The sequence below is a fragment of the Meriones unguiculatus genome, chromosome 17 (assembly GCF_030254825.1).
Source record: "Meriones unguiculatus strain TT.TT164.6M chromosome 17, Bangor_MerUng_6.1, whole genome shotgun sequence".
Lineage (NCBI taxonomy): Eukaryota > Metazoa > Chordata > Mammalia > Rodentia > Muridae > Meriones > Meriones unguiculatus.
In genome coordinates, this window is record NC_083364.1 from 27503862 (window position 1) to 27527047 (window position 23186).

General features: G+C 46.5%; 1 protein-coding gene across 4 annotated transcripts in view; it reads left to right on the forward strand.

Moving 5' to 3' along the window:
* The window catches only part of St6gal1 (ST6 beta-galactoside alpha-2,6-sialyltransferase 1), a 119593-nt gene that overhangs the window by 74378 nt on the left and 22029 nt on the right, over nucleotides 1–23186 (forward strand). For 3 of the 4 annotated variants that reach the window (XM_021636160.2, XM_021636161.2, XM_060370139.1), the window contains 3 exons: nucleotides 12058–12190; nucleotides 15660–16305; nucleotides 21114–21211. In XM_021636160.2, coding sequence (XP_021491835.1) covers nucleotides 15708–16305; nucleotides 21114–21211 — 696 coding nt within the window. In that variant the 5' untranslated portion in view covers nucleotides 12058–12190; nucleotides 15660–15707. Of the gene's footprint in view, nucleotides 1–4583; nucleotides 4603–12057; nucleotides 12191–15659; nucleotides 16306–21113; nucleotides 21212–23186 lie in introns of those variants that run through there. The other variant, XM_060370140.1, reaches the window with a different exon arrangement.

Here is a 23186-nt window from a genome sequence, read left to right on the forward strand (position 1 = left end):
CTCCAGTTCCAGCTCCAGCTCCAAAGGATCTGTTGCCTTCTTCTAGATTCCCCCTTCTGACTACGGCAGGCACCACACACGCCCATGGTTCACAGAGGTATGTGCAGTCAAAATACCCATATACATAAAACAGTGCCAGGGAATTCCAGTCATGGCTTCCTTTTGCCCAGATGGGCAAAGATACAGTGGAATGCAAGAACAGCCCTTGACTTGACCCCTAGATCTGGAGATTCTGGGTGAAATGATGCTTAAGACAGCAAGCACTGTTAGTTCACAAGTTGATGCGCAAGCCCACTCCTAGGCTGCTTAGCCACTTATGATGTCATCATTGGTTGCTGCTGCCAGGGGCCCAGGATAAAAGGACCCTGCCTCTTACTTCTCTCTTTCTCGTCTCTTGCTTTCTCCCCTTTTCTGTTGGAGTGGCCCCCTCTCCCCATCTCTGTCTCTCTCGCTGTCTCTCTACCCCCATGGCTCACTCAGGTCCTAACTCTCGTCTGCTTCTCTTTCCCTGAATAAACTCGGTTGTGTGCATGCCATGCTTATATACATACTAACACTGATAGGTGTGACTCGCAAAAGACACAGTTAAACTTTAGTTCAGTAGAGAAATTCACCTTATTAAATTTAAGAAAAAAATAACCCTCTGATTTTGCTACAGGGTCCTGCTCGGTAGCATACAGGGTGGCATTGAACTTACTGTTAGTTGAGGGTGGGCTCTCTGATCCTTCTAGCTCTGTCTCTTTCTGAGTTCTGAGGTTGCATCATATGCCACCATGCATGTCTAGGGTTTAAGAGAAAATGTTTGACTTTTTTTTTTTTTTCTTTACTTTGCAGCCACCCGGCTCTCTTTTGCAATTTAGCATAGGGGACTTGCAGGGAGCCCATTCCCTTGCCTGTTGTAACTGCACTATTGACTATCCAAAGGGCACCCCTCCTTCTTAAAAAAGGGGGGTGGGAATGACCCATTGATTCATCCAGAATTGAGTCTAGGCCCAGCTCAACCTGAAGTATAGGTGGGTTTCTGGCAGTTTTAAGGGAAAAAAAAGCCAGTAGCCAGGCGGTGGTGGTGCACTCAGGAGGCAGAGCAAGGCAGATCGCTGTGAGTTCGAGGCCAGCCTCCTCTACAAAGTGAGTACAGGACAGCCAAGACTATGCAGAGAAACCCTGTCTTGAAAAAACAAACAAACAAACAAACAAATAAAGCCAGCATTCCTCAGGAGAAGCTGTTTTCCTCTCTGCCGAAAGGACAAAGGACCTGGTTCCCTTACCTCTGGCAAAAGGGACACATAGCTCTCAAGTTAACACACGTCTGTGGCTCCTATCAGCGTACCAGTGTTTACACTAGCGCCCAGACTCCCTCAGTCCCTACTCACAAGTACCTGTTACGCATATTAAAGTCCACGCTATCATCCTTGTTCTTACCTCTTCCTCTGCGCTAAACTCCCTCCAACTCATGGGCTTCAGCTGCTCCTCCTTCTTATAACAATGAGCAATTCTCATGGTTCTCTGCTCCTGCTTCTCTCTCTGTTCTCTCTTCCCCGCTCTTCTCCCTGGCCATGTCCCATCTGCTGACCATGTTCATTCTGCTTCTTTCACTCTCTGCTCTGGACTCTTCCAGATGCCTCTGGTTATTTTATCTCTCTTATCTACAAAACCAAACCAAAACAAACCAGAACAAAATTTAAAAATCCTTTCCCATAACCATAATCATGTTACCATGTAGTGGTCATGTTGGCAGGTTTTTTTTTTTTTTTTTTTTTTTTTTTTGTGACAGCCTTGCATAGATCTGTTATAGAAAGCCTCATATAAAAGGCTTCTTTTGGTATAGGTGCTTCCCTGCCTTTGCTCACTGAGGGCTGAGGCGGGGAGCGAGGCTCACACCTAATCGGTCAATCACTAAAATCCTGGTTTTTACAGTGATCCATTGATTTCTAAGCACTCAGTCTGATTCTTCTGGTTAAGCTTAGACTGGGTTCCCCTTGCCAAGTGAGGGCAGTTGGGGGAACTTAGGTGCCTGCCTACATTTAGCCAAGCAGGGAAATCTGCTCTCTGGGAGGTATGATTGTGTCTACTGCTGAGGTTGGAATTCCTGATTCAATTAGGAAAGAATGGGTACATTCCCGGTGCGGTGGTTGTAGGTAACAGTTAAGTAAGCTATCAAAACCACTATTCCTTGCACACGGCCTCCTGAGAACCACTAAACACTAAACACATTCAGTATTTCAAGAAGCATGATGGGAAAAGCTCGTGATCCATGATAAACCTGCATAGCAAGAAAGCTGGGTTTCTGTGTGTCGCACTGAAATTTTAGCAGCGATTGTGTTAACAGCGACGGTCTCCTTGGCAGACCTCTGAGCAATGATGATGTGAACTCTGAACCTCATTTCTCCAATAAAGACGATGATTGTCAATACTCTGGCTCCCAAGGTGATGAGATTAATTTTGTTTAACATAAAATGCTAGCACACAGTAGGATCTCAGTAAAGAAGTCTATGAACCCTCTATGAGCTGCAATAGCAGCTCCTTTTCCCCTTCCTCCCTGACCCTCTTTTACCACCGCTGCCGCCAGCACCACTGCCACTGCCTCCGCCATCACTTGCTTTGTTTTCCTTCTTGGGACAAGAACTCAAACTGTTGCCCAGGTTGGTCTTAAACTTTCTGTCCTGCTGCCTCAGCATCTTTCCCGAGAGTTGAGGTTGTAGGCATGAGTCACCAGACTTGGTTGCTGTTGGCATAGCTTCTTGGGACAGATTCCTTTTGTACTTTCTCTGCTTTGCTGCCTACTGTAGCCGATTCTTAGTACGGTAGCTGGAGTGAGCCTTCTCTTACATGCCATCCAGGGAAGCCAAGATTCTTATATTAGTCTAAAGGTCCACATGATCTGACAATCTCTGAGGGCCCAACTGTACTCTTTGCTCCAGGCCTTGCATTGTTCTGGAAGTATGATCGGCTTCTCTTTGCCTAGGAAATCTATTTTCCCTTCCGTGTGGACCCCCCTCCCTTTTTTTTTTCTTCAGAAAACTGCATGGCCCCCTCTTGCACCTCCTGCCAGTCTTCGACGATGTCCTCCTCTGAGTGGTGGCCTCTCACACACCCAGTTTATCAGGTCACCCAGCCCATTTCTGTCTCTTTGCCCACTCTAATATCTTGCAAGGAAGTTTTCTCTTTCCAAAGTACTACCTGGGTATTTGACTGGATTCTTTATTTCTCCCAAACTACATGACAGATGTCAGGCACTGGAATTTCTGGCCACTTTCAGGACTTTCCTCCATAGTCTTCACTGGTCGAATGAGCCCACTGAGTGCATGGGGTATGTTTCTTTCACACTTTGGGACCACTGCAAAGTGGAAGAACCATACCCTCAAGCTCCTAGATGGTAGGACTTAGATCTTTTCAGGTATAAAAACAAAGCAACAATGAGGGGGGAAAAACTGCTGATTGGAAATCAACTCAAGGTTTGAACTCTGGCACTTACTCTACTTACGGGACTCAGAGTAGGGAGTATGTAAACAAGGCAAATCAGCCAAAAGTGGACGAGAGAGAGAGAGTGAGATGAAGTTTCTCAGGAGAAGAAAAAAATGGAGTATAAACAACAGTTAGAGAGTATTAAGAGTACTGAAGATAGATATATTTCTATAAGCACTGTGTTCATGTGTATGTGTGTGTGTGTGTTCGCGTGTGTGTGTGTGCGTGTGTGTGTTGAGGGGGTTAATTCAGAAAAATGAAGAAAAGAAGTTCTGTAGGAGACTCTTTTGGGGTATGTTCCCGTTTCTCCAAGGATGATACACAGCTAATAACTTCTAGATTCCTGTTCGTAGCCTTGTACATTATTATAAACAAAGACTGTCTTAGGATATCTGGACTCTGTTTCCTCATGGAACCCCAGCTGGGAAAAGCTGTAGGGGTGGGGAACTGATATGAAACCTTACTGCACTTGAGAAGAAGGAAAAAACAAAAAACAAAACAAAAAAACCCAAACACATGGTGGGGACCGTAGAGATTAGAAGGAAGTGAAACAGTCCCTCTTCCTGGTGTGGAGACAGACATAGTTTTCTATTTTTTTGAGGGGTAGGGGCGTGGTGTGGTAGAAGGGAGGAGTGGACAAAAGAGGTGGGTGCATTGCTAGGAGTATGGTGTTTGTTCAGCCCTCTTTATAGACTCTCTCTGTGCTTTCCTCCTCTGCTTATTTGATTTATGAAGCGGAATGTAGGTTGGCCTTTGGTGTGGTAAGACCAGGGGAGATGGCCCCTGGGGCTGGGGCATCTTCTGCTTGCCCTGGGGAGTGGGTGTTCTACAGAAGGGAGCTAATGGGGCATGAAGGGGCCGATTTTCATCAAGAACCTGTGCAATAGGTTGGCCAACATTTGCTCATTTGCCTGTAGGCTGGACACAACAAATGGCCGGGAGTTTTTTTTTTTTTTTTTAAATCCCTTCATAATATCTGGCTTTGGTCAGGGACTACAGTTATGTAGTCAGTGCCCTCCACCCCACAAATTCAGTTCTCTAGGCTGTTGGACAACATTTGACCATGTGTTGTGTTTCTGAAGACTTTGGCATCATTTCAATCATTGTCTGCCTGGCTGGGGAACCATCAGATCTCTGGTAAGACAACCTTTTAGAAGCCTGAACCATGTAGAAAGCTCCTTTATTCTCAAAGCTTTGATCTGGGCAGGGTCTTCTCCTCCCCACCCTTAACCTTGTTAACCTTGGCTTTGGGTAAACATTATGAAGGCTGCTGCCGCTCGAACTATAAACAGCTCGCGCCTTCCCAAATTCCCTTCTCAGATGCCCCCCCCCCCCCCCCCGTTCCAGCTTACTTTCCTGTTGCTTATCACAAGCCCTTGCTAGCAAAGGAATGACCCGTCAGAGGTGTTTCGGCAGAATATTTCATCTTGACCCGTTCCACTCAGTCGAACTCGGCTAGGAGCTGGGGTGATGGAGGCAGACAGCTCGCAGCAGAAGTGTGTTTGCCAGTTGCTCACTGTATTCCCTCAGGGACCACCAAAGCAGCTGCAGTCACAGAGTGAGCTTCACTGCATGAAGCTCAGGACACACGGAAAGCCCTCAAAGCGTCATTGTCTCAGAAGGTGAGACAATGCGTCCTTGAGTCGTGAGCAGCATCTGGTACGGGGGAACCTCTAAGTGTATTTGTGTCCTGCGTGCAGATGAGGGGCAAGGCTCACAGAACTCGGTTCACTGGCCAAGGGTCATCCAACAGACAGGTAGGAAAGCCAGGGTTTGAACCTGGAGTTTTGAGATGATCGCGCCAGCTGACCTTTTTCTCCAAAGTTGGACGCCTCTCTCTATTTGTGATAAAGTCTATCATAGCTTTTGCAAAACATAATAGCTTATAAAGAAAAAAAAAGGGAGGATTTCGAAATGTTAGCCCCATTTTCAAAAGGCATAAAATGGTTTTGTTAAGTCACTGTAAAATTCCTCGTGATTTTTTTTTCCTGGATCTTGAAGGGCACACCTCACTTCGTTTACTGCTGCTCTATCTAACTGCTTCTCCGGAGCCTGGGTACACACTGTCCCGCTGCGTTAGAATTGAACGGGAGAGTGTAGCTCAGTGGCAGAGGCAGGAAGGAGGAGGCCCCTGGACCTTGAGTCCCAGGTCCCCACTCAACATCAACGGAAGCTTGTCAAGTGCACATTGCTCACCCCTAACACAGACTATTTAGGTCAGAATGATTAAAGATGGACGTCAAGAACCTACATTTTTGCAAGGACATTTTGCTGCCTTCCAGGAAAATCGTCCTTCTCTGTGGTACCGCCTCGGTAGCTAAGGGATGAGAGGGTCGGTAGGGAAGCTGCCGCGATTTATCGCACTTCCCCCTGTGGTCACCCTGCACTCTTTATTCTCGTACCCCTCCCACCCTCTCCATCAGAACTTACTCTGATGGGTTTTAGTGAACATGCTTTGAATGCAAACCTCCCAGTGGGTAGAGGGAGGTCGGAGCATGATACCGGCACAGCCAGTGGCGAGTGAGGATACAACCTGAGGCATTTCACTGCATAGAGATGGGGAACACGAGAGGGAGCCAGTTCCAGACTTCTGAGTGGAGAGTGACCAGTAAGGTGGAGAAACCCCAAGAGGAGTATAGGTTGGGAAGCAGGAGAAAGACAGATGTTGTGTTGGAAGAAAAGACAGGGAGCAGATAGCAAAAATCTTCCAGGACTGAAGAGGAGCATCTCTTTCTGGATCAGACAGGAAATGACCACAGCAAATGGGATGCAGAAGTCAATGCCATAGACCGCATGAAGTAAGTGTTGGCTCCAAAAATGAAATGAGTTGATACATACAAGGCTCTCAACATAGCCTTCAGGTGCGTGTGCTGAGCAATGTAAGCGGCTCTCATTCCGAGTCCGCAGGGCTAGGAGGGCGGAGCTTAAACCACTAGGCATATTTTTACAAGGAAGGGGATTTTCTTTCATCTTAAAATCTTTCTGAACAAGAGGCATAACTGCCTGCCCAGCCATGTGTGACCAGAGGTGGTAATCTTTCTATCATCTTGAGTAACCAACAGACTTTAGGAACACCTGCACAGCATGGCTCTGAAGGGGACTCTAACAATTGAAAGGGATGGGGGTGGGGAGGGCAGTGTCAGACCCAATTTATTCTTCCAGATAACCGAGCATTTCTTAGTTATGAGCCAGAGTCTGGCTAGATGAAAGAGACCAGACGTGTCTGACAGGAAGAAGTTCTCTATGTGGTTGGAAGAGATCTGCGGTCAGGGGAAGGTCACCTAGTTTGAATAGGCCTGGAATAGGCACATTGGACTCATTGGTTTCTGTAAGAATGACAGGAGCTTGAAGGATAGGAGTTGGTGCTGGAAGGTGGTCTCGGTGTGGCCCACATGAAATTCAGTCTGCACAGAAGGAAAGTTCAAGGCATAGAAGTGTCTGGACCACTGAGCGTTCTCCTTGAGTTTCCTGGATAAATTATTTCTCTTTCTTGTCTGTTTCCCTGTTTGTAACACTGGGATAATGCTGGTCTCTGCAGAATGGGGGCTAGCGACAAGTCAAGGAAGAGTGCATAATATTCAGCACAGTGGCTATTGCAGTCCTTTGGGGCCTCTCATTTTCATTTTCAAAATAAGCCTGGGATATAGGATCAGTCATCACCCCCACTTTACAGTGAGTTAGCTGAGTCTTGGAGCTTGGGTCAGCCAAGATCACGTGACTGATGAGAGGCAGAGCATGCCCTCTTCTCCAGATCATGTGCCTTCAATTGAATTGTAAGTCTGGATCAGTGCTTAGCATGTATCCAGTTGCTAAATGAATTGCTGCTGTCGTTAGAGTCAACAGTTTGTCACCCAGAGCCAAGGATCCTGGTCTCAGTTTACAGCTGGTTGAAGGTCACCAGACCAGCCCGCTCATCAGGTGTGGTGACTACATTTGGAAGACCCTTCTGGCCCACGGTAGACAGTTTCGACTGGATCGCTTTTGGAATCAAGTTAGGCATGTCTTTTAAATTTAATTTTTTTTTAAGTTATTCACTTTACATCCCAATCATAGCTCCCTCCCTCATCTCCTCCTGGGCCCACCTTCCCTCCTTCTTCCTCCCTATTCTCCTCCCCTAGTCCTCAGACAGGGGGAGCCCTCCTCCTTTAACAACTGAACCCAGACTATATCAAGTCTCATCAGGACTGCCTGCATCCTCTTTCTCTGTGGCCTGGCAAGGCCACCCCGCCACAGGGAAATCAAGGAGCAGGCAACAGACTTGAAGTCAGAGATAACCCCTGCTCCCCATACTAGGGAACCCACTTGGAGTCGGAGTTGCCCATTAGCTACATCTGAGAAGGGGGACTAGATCCTGTCCATGCATAGTCCTTGGTTGGTACATCAGTCTCTGCAGGCTCCTCCTGAGGTGGCTTCTTCTGATGGCTGCGGGTGTTACCCATTAAAAATATAATGTCCCACCAGTTTGTGTGTTAAGATTGGCAGGAAGCTTTTGTCTGCAAGCAAGAGGTTCATCCAAGGGTCAGTGTTCTCTGAGGGGGTTATGAAAGAACATCTTCCATCTGCACTCCCTGAAATAAGCAGAAGTGTTTAAAGAAGTGTTTCATTCAGCAAGTATTTACTGAGCACCTACTATGTGCACGACACTCAGCTAGTGTCTGGATACTCACTGACAGTAGCATTAAAGGCCGACAAGGTGTCTACTTCTATCTGTAGTGGAAAGAGGCAGCAGTCAGTTAAGGTGAGCGCACATGCAATGGTAAATGCTGACACCACAAAGGACACTTGTGAAGAGACATTTTCTGGTTCTCCCAGGAGGCTGCTCCAAATCCAGTTATTCTCTGAACGAGTAAAGAAAGCCCTGAACTCTTTTTCCCTTTCTCCTGAGCTGTGGACTGAACCAAGGGCTTTGGACCTGCTAAGTAAGCAAGCACTCTTCCACGTAACTAAATCTCCAACCCCAGCCCTGAACTGTTTGGTAAAAGGTTGCTTCTGTCATGCCCAGAGCCTGCCTTCTGTCTCACTCCTACTCATGAAAGCAATGGGTCTTTCAGCCAGAGCCTACGGTCTCCAATGGAGCATGTCTCCATTTTGCTGACAAAGCTGGTTGTCATCGTAAGTCCTTTTGTTGTGGCTAGTCCTCTGTGACAGGAGCGCTTGCTGCTTTCTTTCCGGTTTCCAGTGCTAGACCTCCTGCAGTAGGCTTCAGGGCCAGATCAATATTATGCAGCCAGGTGATGCAGAAGATAGTGTATTTTCACTATTGTCCTCAGGAGTTTGCCTTAGTTACCCAAATAACAGAACAATGATGATGATAGTGATGATGAGGCGGAAGAGGAAGGGGAAAAGGAAGAAGACCAGTAGTTCCTCAGCAACTTCCCAGGCCTGACACATGAACATGCTTGAATCACGTTTTCAATCATGTGTGCACAGATAACGCGTTTTGTGTCTCTATTAAAATGTTGTGAGTGTTCTCTTCTCTGTAGGCACAAAAGTTCTCTTGTATTTCCATCCCATTCAAGTGGATGCAACCTCAAGGGGTGTTTGGAAGCTAAGTGAGTAGATTTTTCACCATTATAAATAGGTTTGAAATTCAACCCTCTTTTTCTATACAGATTGCTTGATACACTCACATTCTTTCCTCATTAATCCTTTTTCAGTCCCCGCTAGTGTAGAAGGTAGGAGCTCATTTTACACGTGAGGAGACTGGAATGCACTCCTCCTTTTTAATTGCTTATTCAGCCCCGGTTTTGTAGCAAATCCCAGTGCTTGAGCACTTTCTAGAAGGCTCAGACCATGTTCTTCTCCTTTAGCTGTCTGACAATTTTATTGTGGTCTGCCCAGCAAAGTGTAGGACTGTTCTGAAGATGGCCGAGCACTGTCTGGCCTGTAAGCCATTATTTTAATGTTCTGGTTGCCCTAGGTGCTCTAAGGTCGCCCTTGAGAGCAACCTTAAGGCTCAGGGTGAGGAGGCAACAACATATGGACCTTGGGAAGAGGCAACAGAATAGATGTTGTGGGTGGACAGGGCCAGGAGGGATGGAAACAGGAGGGATAAGGCAGAGCAGTGGTGGTGAGGGGGTGGGAGATACTACTGGAATTGAGGGACACTTGGGGATTAATGTAGAAACCTACTGCAGTGGACACTCCGAGGAATCTATGAGGGTGACCCTAGTGACATCTCTCAGTAACGGAGGCTCCGGAGCCTGAACTGGCGATCTTCTTCTATAACTACACATGACTCCTAGCAGTGGAACTTGGATATCAACCCAGTCACAAAACCTTGGACCTAGAATCTGTCCTGGCTTTCAAGATTAACCCATGACTGGTCCAACTTGTGGTCCATGGCTAGAGAGGAAGTCCACTCTTGACACTGTGTGGATGACCAGGAACCAGAGACAGGACAGCTCAGAGACCCAGGACAGAACCAAATATACAACTGGCAAAGGGGAAAACAGCCAATGCCATGATTACTAATGATACTCTGCCATACTCATAGATCGGTACCTAGCCCAGTTGTCATTAGAGGGGTGCCACCTAGCAACCAATAGAAGCAGACTCAGACACCCACAGCCAAACTCTAGGCAGAGCAAGGGGAACCCCATAGAAGATGAGGAGAAAGGATTGTAGGAGCTAGAGGGGTTGAGGACACCAGGAAAGCACAGCCCACAGAATCAGCTAAGCCGGCTCATAGGCACAGAGACTGAAGCGTCAGCCATGGATCCTGTATGGGTCTGAGCTAGGTCCTCTGCATATACCTTATGGTTATGTAGCTTGGTATTCTTGTGGTAATGGGAGTGGGGGGTGTCTCTGGCTCTTGCCAGTGTTTGGGACCCTTTTCTGCCAAGTCCAGATGTGACATGAGGGTTTGTGCCCAGTCTTATTGTAACTTGTTAGACCATGTTCAGTGGCTATACCTGGGACGCTCATTTTCATTTTTGTTTTTTTAAGGGGAACAGAGGAGAGGTTGATAGAGGGCAGAGGAAAGGTGGGCAGAGAGGCTGAGAGGAGTGGCAGAAGGGAAAACTGTGGTGGAGTCATATAATGTGTGAGACAATAAAAGAAAAAAAAAGCCAATCTTAAATATCATATGCTTCTCAGTTGTTGTTTTTAATTTATAATTTATCTGTTCAAGTTGCTGGCCTCTTTCTTTTGGGAGGCTTTTTACCATATTAGTCCTTTATTTTTTAAAATTAAAAAAAAATTTTATGGGTATGGGTGTTTAGCGGGTGCGGGTGTGTGTGTGTGTGTGTGTGTGTGCAGTACCCACTGAGGCCAGAAGAGGGTGTTAGTCCCTCTGGAACCAGAATTATAGATTGGTTCTTAGCACACACGTGTGCAAGTGTTCATAAGTGCTTAGCCATCTCTGAAGCCCCCATATCAGCCTTTTCTTATACACTGACTCTTATTTCCCTTTTTATTTCATTATATTTTTTTATTGTGTAGCAATTTAAATTTTCGTGCAATTAAACTCATTTAGCTTTCCCTTGTTAATTTTATATAGCATTAAAATTGTAGAGAGTGAATTCTGTTTTTAGCTTTTAAAATATTATATTTATTATGTTAAATATATAAAGCTCGGCTTTTATTTTTTGCTGTTCTGGGGATCAATCTTAGGGCCATGTGCTTACCATGTACTCTACCACTGAGCTAAATCACCTTGGTTATTATTTGTTTAATCTCAAAGAGTAATCCGTGTTTATTTTAGACATTGTTCAATGTGTCCAAAACTTCAAAGATGGAAACATCTTTTCTGTCTTCCTAGGTACTCTTCCCCCTCCCTGTACTTTCTCTTTTTACGTTTTTTTTTTTCTTTCTGAATTTAAGTAGTATTTGCAATTTTGTAACCCACATTAAAAATACATGACTCTTCCATAGTAATGTGAACAGGGACTGGCTCTGACATGAACTGATTGGCCTGCTCTTTGATCACCTCCCCGAGGCGGGGGTGAAGCCTTACAGGCCACAGAGGAAGACAATGCAGCCACTCCTGATGAGATCTGATAGACTAGGATCAGAAGGAAGGAAAAGAAGACCTCCCCTATCAGTGGACTTGGGGAGAGGCATGCGTGGAGAAGGGAATTGAAAGGAGGGGTTGGGAGGGGAGTGGGAGGGTGCTACACGGGGGATACAAAGTGAATAAAGTGTAACTAATAAAAAATTAAATTAAAAAATAAATAAATAAAAATAAATTTAAGAAAAATACATGATTCAAACTTTCCCATATTATTAAATATTTTGCACAAATAAATATTTTTTAAAAATCAACTTGGGGTTTTTTGTGGAGGGTGGGGTGAGTCCTTATCCTATTTATTCTCAAGGAGAGGTTAATTACCAGTTTCTTCCCAGATGGTTTTGTAATGTCCTCTTTCTAAAACATCCTTATCTTCCTTATCTTTTCTAGGCTCTCTACATTGCTCATAGACCTTGGGTGTTTCATTTTCAATTGGCCTTTACCTCTTCTAGCATGACCAGGGCTTCCTGGGATACGCCACTACTCACTCACCTCCAAAAGCGTCCATCTGTCCTGTTAATGTTTAACACCACCCTGTTAGAAAAAAATCAGTCTAACCTCCTCTTTTATTTGCATTTCAGATGGTTTTTGATCATCCTGAGAACGAGCCTTGGCCTCCAGACCTACTAGTGTAAAACTCGTCCCCATGGAGAATAGTGCTGGTTCCTGAAGACCTGGAGGGCCTGCAGCCCCAAAGGGACTAGCCAGAAACAGGTAAGAGTTGAGGGTGACTTTCCTGAATGACAAAGTGTGGGCCAGAATATGCTGGCAAGTGGCTTCACTGCTTTCTCTCTGCTTGTTCTTTTCCTACACTTGTAAACACTTGTTCAGTGACAGCCAAGAAGGTGTGGCTAGCAGGCCTGCCATCCCTATAAGCTTCAGAGGTGACGTCTGAATTGTTCTGTAGCCTTTTATGAGAACGTTTATATGCCAAGCATTGCATTTGACGTTAAACATGCCTCAGGGAGTAGACAGGGCAGAACTCCTTACTTACAGGGTTTCTTTATTGTCTATCCACTGTTGGCTTGGTGGCAATATTCTTAACTGCAGTATTCTTTTCCGAGAAGTCTCCTCCAGGTGTAAAGATTCGTTGATACAGTTTTGTCAGCTTAATAATCCCTGTCTGAGCATGACTCTGGTCCAGGTTCTGTTCCGGGGCCAGTTATATAGAAAGGTTATCAGGAAGCATTCTCCTCTGGCAAAACCCAGGCTTTGTAAACACCGGTTGCTAACAAGCAGGGATTATGGTGAAAGTCAGGGGCAGAGAACACATCAGCTGCACAGCCTGGAAGCTTACCAAATAAGTCTGGTGGTGGGAAAATCCAAAGCATATACTGTTTTCCACAATATCACTTCTCTTTTCCATGAGGGAGGTGGTAGGTGAGGCATTCCTCCATGTCTTTCTTGCTCAAAGAGCTAGGCAGGTAAGAATAGCCCCTTCAGCTCTGAGTGGCCGTGACTAGAAACCCCAGCTGGCCTCCGATGATGGCAGTATGGAGGGACCACACAAGCCCTGATGGAGTGAATCTCTTCTATAGATGTCTAAATAGGGAATTTATTGGAATAACTTACAGGGTGCATTACAATTAACCCAACAATGGCTCGCTGTGGATGGAAAGTTCAAGAAGCTGGTAGTTGCTAAGTCCTACAAGGCTGGGTGTCTCAGCTGGTCTTCTGTACATGCTGGAATCTCTGAGGAGTAGGTTCCAATGCCAGGGAAGAACCCCGATCACAGGTGTGCCCTCCATTTCTGGATTGTCGTTCATTCCAGATACAGTCCATTTGACTACCAAGAATGGCTGGCACAGCCAGGAAGGTCCAGGCCAGCAGAGGTCTCTGAGACTCACTGAGGTCATCTGTGGAAACTCCTGTTTCTTTAGGCACCCCAGGAAAGGCAGTGGCAGCCTTTTCCAAGCTTCCACTCTCATAACAGTGAAGTGGGGTTCCCGCTGCTATCTCCTCTCCCCTAGAATTGCAGGTCACTTTCCAACTCGTTATTTCCACGTCAGTCGTACAAGTACAGAGTTGCGTGTGTTTCCCAAACCTACACCCGGTACTCACGGGAGCTTCCCTGGTTATCACAAAGCACCACGCTGGATATAACACTTAATTCCTGTGAAAAGAGCCCCTGGTACATGGTGCCCACCAAGGATGGCGGATGAGGGATGCTTTCCGCTACCTGGGAGTTTCATCTCTGGACACTCTAGTTCTGAGTTTTACAGTTTACAGTTTTCTGACCCTGATTAAAGATTCCTGTCCTTCAGGGAAAAAACTATAAAACCAGCGGTTCTCAACCTTCCTAATGCTGCGACCCTTTAATACAGTTCCTCATGTTGTGGAGACACCCCTCCCCCCAACCATAAGATTATTTCATTGCTACGTCATAACTATAATTTTTGCTGCTGTTATGCATAGTAATGTAAAGAGCTAATATTCCGGGCATCTAATATGTGACTCTCAGAGGGGTTGAGACCCACAGGTTGAGAGAGATGGCTATAAACCATTAGATATAGGCTAACCTGAATTGGAACCCTGGTTCTAGCAGTGTGGTGAGCTAGTGACAATGAAGACTTGCTAAAGCCTCGCTCTGATTATTCTAACACAGGGTTGTGAAAACAGACTTTTTCGTGTTTGTGCTTGGTGTGAGACATTACAGGTGAAGTGCCTAAGTGATACGGTTTCCTAAACGTTGTCTCTCCTCTAGTCATTCTTGAGCTGCCACGTGGTCATGTGGTCAGTGCTCTTGACTGGGGAAATTGATTTCATTTGCTTTCCAATGGTATAGCAAGCCCTCGGCCTCGCACTCGTGATGCTGTGTCTGAATTCTTGCTCCTCTGTGTACATCAATCACATCCCTTCCAGATATGATTCACGTCACCTTTCACTCACCAGCATCACCGCTCGCTTGGCCCTCTTGTCAAAGGGCTGCTGTCCTTTCACTGCCTAGAATACCTGCCCCAGCCTTTACCTTTATGGGGTTTCTACCCTTTAACCCACCCTTTTATTTAACACTCCCAACACGGCACAGATGAAATAGGCAGGGATGACTATTCTGCAGGTGCTCAGGGGCACACAGATTCACTTGTTCACGCTCACAAAGAATGGAATCAAGCCCCCCCCCAGGCTTCACGAATTTCCAGTCTAGGACTCCCACTGCTTTCTCTCAAACATTCTCAGGAGCAAGCTTGGTGGGGAAGGACTTCAGACTCTCAGGGTGAACAAAGCCCGGAGGGCAGTTGCTTTGACTCCTGCTAAGTGAACTAAGGAGACAGAGAATTTAGTGTCTTCCAGAGGATACAGACCCTTTTGGCTATGGAGTGCCTCCATCTTCCATTCAGTTACGCCATTTACTTCCATTTAGTCAGGGGCCGTCTTTGTTAATCTTAGCAAGACTTCCCATCCTCTGTCACAAAATGATCTAGCCACTTGGGTACACTGAATAGTGGACTGTGGGGCTAAATTTTGGCCTAGAAAGTCCCAGATCAGAGCCCTCACAGAAAGAACTGTATCACAAGTGCATGGGGGATTTCTCTGGCTTTTTAAAAAATATTTATTTATTTATTATGTATACAGTATTCTGCCTACATGTACACCTGCACGCCAGAAGAGGACACCAAATCTCACTACAGATGGTTATGAGCTACCATGTGGTTGCTGGGAATTGAACTCATGATCTCTGGAAGAGCAGCCAGTGCTCAACCTCTGAGCCATCTCTCCAGCCCTCCTCTGGCTTTTTTAACTGCTGTAGGATTTCAGAGACTCTGGCTTTTGTGTCTAGTCCAGTCAGTCTGCTCCCTTTTGATTGTTGCTTCTGAGGGTATGGGCTTCTGAAGCATGGGCCGTAGGGGTGACCTGGTGTGAGAGGCTCTGGCCTGAAATTCTTGAGTGGGCTGGAGCAGAGCGCCAGAAGCCAAGAGTCACGGCACACAGACTAGGGGTGGAAAAGTGGAAAATGCTCACGGCTCAATGAGAGGTTCTGAAGAACGCTGCCTACATTCAGAGCCCATGCTAAGGCTCCCCTGCCCCTGTTGGCTTGCTCAAGGCTGCATAGCTGATGGAAGGCAGCTGGGGCTGGACTCCGAGTCTGTTTATGCTAGATCCTTTGCTTGGCCCCTTGCCCCACTGCACGCTGCTTTGGATATACCCTCCATCATCTTTCTTCCCCCTGTTCTCTGTCTTCTAGGCTTGCTTCCTGCTCAGAACAGTGGCTTTCCTGCACGTACCTTTCATTATGATCCATACCAACTTGAAGAAAAAATTCAGCTGTTTTGTCCTGGCCTTTGTCCTGTTTGCACTCATCTTTGTGTGGAAGAAAGGAAACTACTATGAGGCTGTCACATTGCAAGCTGAAGAGTTCCAGATGCCGAAGAGCCTGGAGGAACTGGCCATGGGGTCTGGTCTCCAGTCCGTGTCCACAAGCAGCAGACAAGACCCTAAGCAGAGCACTCGAACCCTCAGTCAACCCAGGGTCCCAACCAAGGGCAAACTACAGCGTGCCTTCCCGGTGTGGGACAAGAGCTCCTCATACAAAAATGTTGAGCCCAGGCTGCAGAACATCTGGAAGAATTATCTGAACATGAACAAGTATAAAGTGTCCTACAAGGGGCCAGGGCCAGGGATCAAGTTTAGTGCAGAGGCCCTTCGCTGCCGCCTTCGAGACAATGTGAACGTATCCATGATAGAGGCCACAGATTTTCCCTTCAACGCCCCTGACTGGGAGGATATCTTGCCTGAGGAGGACATTAGGGCCAAGGCTGGACCATGGCACAAGTGTGCTGTTGTTTCCTCTGCAGGAGCTTTGAAATCCTCCCGGCTGGGCCAAGAGATTGGTATGTGTCTTAGGGTTTCCACTGTGGCAACGAAACGCCATCTCTGAAAGAGCAAGCTGGGGGAGCAAAGGGTTTCTTTGGCTTACATTTCCACATTGCTGTTCATCAGGGCAGGAGCTCAAGCAGGGCAGGAACCTGGAGGCAGGAGCTGATGCAGAGGCCACGGAGGGGTGCTGCTTAGTAGCTTGCTCGCTCTGCTTTCTTGTAGGACCACCAGCCCAGGGATGGCACCACCCACAGTGGGCTGGGCCCTCCCCCATTGATCACTAATTGAGAAAATGCCTTGCAGCTGGATCTCATGGAGGTATTTCCTCATCTGAGGCTCCTTCTTCCAATGACTTTAGATTGCGTCAGGTTGGCATACAAAACCAACCAGTACAGTATGGAAGGACTATTCCTCGAGTGGCTGATGGTCCTAGGACTGGCTGGGGAATTTCGGCACCCTAAAACAAGAATTCAAGCATAGCTTAGCAGACCGGCAGAGTTGCCCCAGCGAAGTGGCTTCAGCTGTCTTTCCTGGAGTGACAAATGCTTTGCGTCCTCGTGCTTGCATTTTGCCCCCTGAGCTCCCTCCCTTTTCCTTTTTCTGACACATGCAAATTCCTTGAGTCTCACCTGGCTAATTCTCAGCTTTTCTCAGAACACTCTAACTGTAAGAGGCTCCAGGTCAAAGGACAGCAGTTTGCTGTTCTTGAAACCCCTAGCCGCTGATAAAGAGCCAGAGTCTTCGTATTGCCAGACTTGCAGCTGAGAGCTAACTAATTTGTGCAAAGCCACTTCTTTCTGTTTTTTTTTTTTTTTTTTTTTTTTTTTTTTTGAGAGAACTCTGGCAGTAGAGAGAGCCTTGCTGCCAGGTGGGGGTCCTGGAGAGGGTGAGGTCATATATTCCTTTTAATTTCCTTCTGGTGACTGCCAAGCGCAAGCTGTCAAAGAAGGAATACAGACCCAAATCGGATTCTCTAGAGCAGAGGGAGGCGACATCACATTTTCTGTCTCCCTGAGTCAATAGCCATCCTAACGAGGCCCACAGAAATGTCCAGTCCCACCCCAACTTCGGCTTTTACCCTTATGGTTTCTTTGGACTTTTTTTTTTTTCCTTTCTGAAAACTAAATGTGATTGATTTCCATCCTGTGTAATGCAATTAATTTGTTTCTTCTCCACATCTGCAACAGAACAGTTGCGTTTAGGATGGTTCGTGTTAGATAACCCTTGCTCTTTCTATCAAGTCACCAAATGGGTAAAATTGCTTTCAGGATTAAGGCAGAGCTGAATCTCTTTGTAAACTGAAGCTACAGCTTGATTTTTTATGTGTTTCTTACAAGACAAAAACAAACAGAAAACCCGAGTTCATTCCTGAACTCATCAGCACCACAGGATGACGGCCTGAAACACAAAGGCCCATGCGTGCCGCGGCATGGCAGCTCTTGGGCTTGTTGTGACAGTTGAGCCTGACCATGGCTTCATGCAGCTGTGAACTGCCTGCGCTTGGGTGCTGGAAACTGAACCCGTAGCCTCTGGAAGAGCACTCAGTTTTCTTAACTGCTGACTCATCTCTCCAGCCCCCACAGTCTCAAAAATGTAATATTTTCATTCATTCTCTGAGGATGTGATACATGCACAGCTCTTCTTACGGTGTAGCTCAGATCACTGAGGAGGCTAGGCTCCTGCCCTGCCGTGGAGAAATGGCCCCGGGAATTGGGTTAGAAAGCCAACCTGTGCACAACTTTGATGATTCTTGTCACCCCACAAATGAGACTGGTAGGGCCCCGTAATCAGAAGGGCCTTTTGAAACAGTAATAGTGTACTTAATGTAGATAAGCTACGTAGATAAGCTGAGGATTGTGTTTCAAATAATAGCATAATTTTAACATACTGTCACCAATCAGAACGATACAGTGTGCGCTCTCTGTGTGCTTGGTGTTCCCGCTTTCATCCTCTTAGTTTTATTTTTGTGCGTGGGTGTTTTGCCTGCCTGCATGTCTGTGTGCTCCATGTGTGCTTAGCACCCAGGGAGGCTAGAAGAGGGCGTCAAATCCTTGGAACTGGAGTTACACACCTAGCTGTGAACTGCCTGCGCTTGGGTGCTGGAAATTGAACCCGTAGCCTCTGGAAGAGCACTCAGTTTTCTTAACTGCTGACTCATCTCTCCAGCCCCCACAGTCTCAAAAATGTAATATTTTCATTCATTCTCTGAGGATGTGATACATGCACATAGTCTGATCATATTTTGATCATGTTCACACACAAACACACGCACACACATTCACGCACCCACTCCCCTCATGTCCACCTCTAACTCCTCCTGACTTCTTGTGCTCTTTTTGTTTTAATAACTCCCTGAGTCCAGTCTGTGTTGCTCATCCGTCTGGGTCCATCCACTGCAGCTTGGTCTACCCACTAGGGGCTACTCCCCAAGGGAAACTGACTCACTCTCCCTTAGAAGCCGTATACTGTTCCTAGCTCTCAGCTAGGGGTGCCTCTGCCCCCCACAAGCTGGGATGTATACTGGCTTTGTCTCCTGCAGCACCTGCTGTCTTGGGCCCCCAGCAGTCCCCATGAGCTAACTGGAGGCCCAAGAAATGCACAAGTGGTCGTAGGCAGATAGCGGTTGAGAGCGGTCAGGTGACTCAGGCATCCTCGTGTTGCATCTCATAACAATAGTGGGCTCTGAGTGATGTGGGCTGGATCAGTTCCTCCTTGCTTCCCCAGAGGAAAGGAAAACAACATTCTGAGGCAAAAGCAAGAAACGGAGGCTGTGTGGTGGAATGGTAGAGGCTGTTGGGGTGTGGGGCCCATTGGGTGGAGAAGGGTGAGGGGTTAAGTGAGAGAGATGGCCGACGATCAGTGGTGAGAAGTGACAGACTATATAAGGATTTGGGATTTTAGTTTTTGATTAAAAAAAAAAATCCAGACTTTATGCTCAGATCTCCACAGTCATGCCCTGATCCGTCTATAAGTGCATCTTTTTTCTTCTCGTCATAGCCCAGTGGTTCTCAACCTGTGTATTTTCTTTCCCTGTGCAGTAAAATGCAATGTCTTTGTGGGGAGGGACCTTGTCTTTTTTTGCCCATTGTCTCTGGTGCCTAGAACTGTGCCTGGCATAGCATAGTCTTCAATCAGAATTTCTACATGAAGAAATGATCATGCTCTCTTTTATGCCTAACCTCGAGGACCTATCCAAAGCTTTCTGTGATGGGGAGTCTCCATTGTTCCCTCCAAGTCACCCCCTCCTCCATTTCCACCTGCCTCTGGTACCTTGAAGTTTTGGACTGTGTCAGTGGGCATACCCTGTCTTCAGGCTTGCCCGAAACTGGCTCAGGGGAGCACTGGCTTGCCTCTGAGGAGGAAGAAGGTAAGGCTAGGCTCAGTTTCCCTTAGGGCTCCACGGGATGACCCCCGGCTGTGGTTTTCTGGGATCAGAAGTCTCAGGCCCTGTTAGGGAGAAGTTTTCAATTCTGGTTTTGCTCTTTTCTTTCTCTTCAGTTGTGTGAGAGCAGGAGATGAAGCAGACAGGAGGGAAAGATGTTGAGTCTATCCCTCCACCAAGGCATGCCTGATGACAGTGGCCTTCCTCAGCTCAGAGTCTCTGCTTTTCATACTGTGGTATGCCTCGGGGTGGGAAGAGCTACATGCAGCCCTGGGTGGTGGGGTGATGTCCTCAAAATCTGCCACGAAGACGGTACTTTCATGGCTCCTGGGATCTTTGACTGGGAAGTTGTCTGAGTGTGATGTCCGGCGGGTCTGCATCTCACCTGTGCTTATCACTTTGGAACCCTGTGCCTGGTTCAGAGAAACCAATACGTTGTGTTGTGTAAGAGTGGACACGGTTCTCTCTTCAGAGCACTGCCGGGAAGCTGATAAGATATGGACTATGCTCATCTTGTGTCATTTCCAAACCATTCTAAAAAGCATGTCGTCTGGGAATCAAACCCTGTTGTTTCTGGGAAGAAGCCATCTGGATTCCTGCGGGTTAGAGAGAAATATATATGAATTGAAATAAAGAGAAGACTTTCATGGCTTAATTCTGCGGGCACCTCCTCCTGCCTCTAACAGGCCTTTCTGTATGGAGCTGAATGCCTTCTGTTCTTCCTATCTTATCTGTGTAGATCTTGAACAGACCTAAACAAAAATTCACGGACAGGAGACGATCTCCAGTCTGGTGGAGACTTTGCTAGTGAACCCCAGACTTGTTTGAGCGAGTGAGGTGGGGGTGGACTCTCATAGAATCATAGAGACTTAGGGTTGGGATGGGACCTGAAGCCATGACTTGTTACCTCCACCGGATCAGTTCAGAAACTTGTACAAATTATGCTTAAAGAAGACCAGGAAGTAGTTTTGTGTTTTTGAGATGGTCTGTCTGACCTTGGCTGGAGTTAATAAAGTATATTATTTCTAACAAAGTGCCTGCTTAAAAAAAAAAAAAACAGTGCAAAACCAATCGGGCAGGGCTAAAGATATGGTCCGCTGGTGATAGCTAGCGAGGGTGCGGCTTGTTCCTTTCATGACTGAGTAAAGATTCTGCTGTACATAACCTGGTGGCCATGTTCATTTTTCTGCTGCGTCTCAGCACACTGGTGCCAGTGAATGGGCTTCAAACTTAGTGGACACTGTAGCTCTGGCAGTGGCTGGCAGCAGGTGATCATCTTTGTGAACCTCACAGAGCACCACACTCATTATAATACCCTCTGTGTGTTATATGAGACAATGGCGTGCATTTTGATCTTCCCCTCTACCTCCCTTTCTCCTTTCTCTCTTCCTGTGTATTGGTAGCACTCACCCCCTATTTTCCATTTCCTGTGGTTTACAGATAATCATGATGCAGTCCTGAGGTTTAATCGGGCACCCACAGCCAACTTCGAACAGGATGTGGGCACGAAAACTACCATTCGCCTAGTGAATTCTCAGGTAAGAGTTCTTTTCTGCAGATAGCATATGAATATAAGACAACTACAGTGTGGGCCCCAATGCTGAGTGTGTTGACATCAAAGCTGCCAGCTTAAGTTTCTTGACCACCCGAGTTCCAGATACATCATTGAAGAAAAGACAATGATCCCATGGCTATCCTTGTGATGTGTCCAGAAAATTCTCTCCACACTGATAGTGTACACGATAGAGCTGCCTGCGGTCTAGGGAAATAGGGTTCTGGTTTTTCTTGTAACCATGTAATTGTGCCTGTAATTTTGGACAAGAGACAGCAGAGTGCAGGACATCCCAGGGAGAAGCAAAGATATGCGTGGAGCTCGAGATGGGCTCTAAAACACTCCCTTAGTAGAGGACACAACACCAGTGCCACAGCAGTCTTTAGACTATGTGTAGAACCCACACGTTACCTCATCAGTTTCCTAAGTCCATTTCTGAAGTATTCTGAGCTGCTTTCTCAGCACTAATAGAAACTCTTGCCAAACAGTTCTGATAACAACTTTAGTGACAAAAACTGGATTATACACATAGCCTAAACTGCATGGCAGTCAGGCACAATGGTGTGCGTGTTCAGTCCCAGCTACAGAGGAGACTGAGAAAGAATTGAGACTCGATATATACCCCCTGAGCAGACATGGAAGCCATAAATGTTCCTCTGTGAGTGGATAATCTCCCTATTATTTCTGTCTGCCTCTCAGGACTCCAGGGCCCAGGGCAGATCAGAAAAGCATTCCAGCATAGAATGCAGGGCCTGCTTCTTGTCCTGCAGCAGGGTTCCATGTCACCACTTCTCTCTTCACTTTCTGACTCACTGGGACTTCCAGTCGGACTCTGCCCTGCTTCCTGCACAATGTTTTTTCTGTTTGAGGCCCATGGGCGTAAGAACGGGAGCCAAGGAGCAAAACTGCTGTGTGTGCAAGCTTTTTCCGTCTCTTTCTTTTTCTTTCTTTCTTTCTTTCTTTCTTTCTTTCTTTCTTTCTTTCTTTCTTTCTTTCTTTCTTTCTTCCTTCCTTCCTTCCTTCCTTCCTTCCTTCCTTCCTTTCTTCCTTTTTTCCTTCTAAAATTTTTTTGGGGGGACAGTATCTTGCTGTGTTGCCCAGGCTAGACTTGAACGCTTTTTTTTTTCCCCTAGCCTTGAACTCTTTTTTTCTTTTTCTTTTCTTTCTTTCTTTTTTTCTTTTTTGAGACAGGGTTTCTCTGTGTAGCTCTGGCTGTCCTGGGCTCACTTGGTAGACCAGGCTGGCCTCTAATTCACAGAGATCCATCTGCCTCCGCCTCCCTGTGTGATGGGATAACAGGCATGTGCCACTGTGCCCGGTTTATCCTTGAACTCTTAATTCTTTTCTTCCTCCCTCTCAAGTGCTGAAAACCTTCTTGTTAATTTAATTTAAAAACAGAAGTCACTTTCTATCATGTGTCCTCATACTGTCAGTGTCTCCGTGCTCTTCTTCCCTGGGGTTTTTTCTTGTTTTGTTGAGACAGCATCCCTCACTGAGACCCAGGCCTTGCAGATTAAACTACACGAACCCCAGGGATCTTCCTGTCTCTGCCTCCCCATTACTGAGGTTATAAGAGCATGCCATTATGCCTAGTTTTTCATGTAGGTGCTAGGAATGGAACTCATGCCTCTCTTCCTCCCTCCCAGGTATAGGCATTTTTTTTTTAATTGGCCAATCAGGGAGCGTTTGAAAGGCAACATTCACAGACGTCATTTTGGTTAAGTGAGGATTTGCTCTTAGAACAGTAGGAAATTGCCATCTGAAAACATGGTGTCTCTAGATTAACTACCACAGGACGCAGTTAGGAGGGTCTTGCTACTTGTGAAAATGCTTGTACCAGAGTAGGAGGAGCAATACGCTTTGCTCAGCAAGCATTTTACCGACTGAACCATCTCCCTACTCCCTCTACCCCCCCATTCCCATTTTGGGTTTCCATATCACTTTCCTTAGCAATAAAAGAG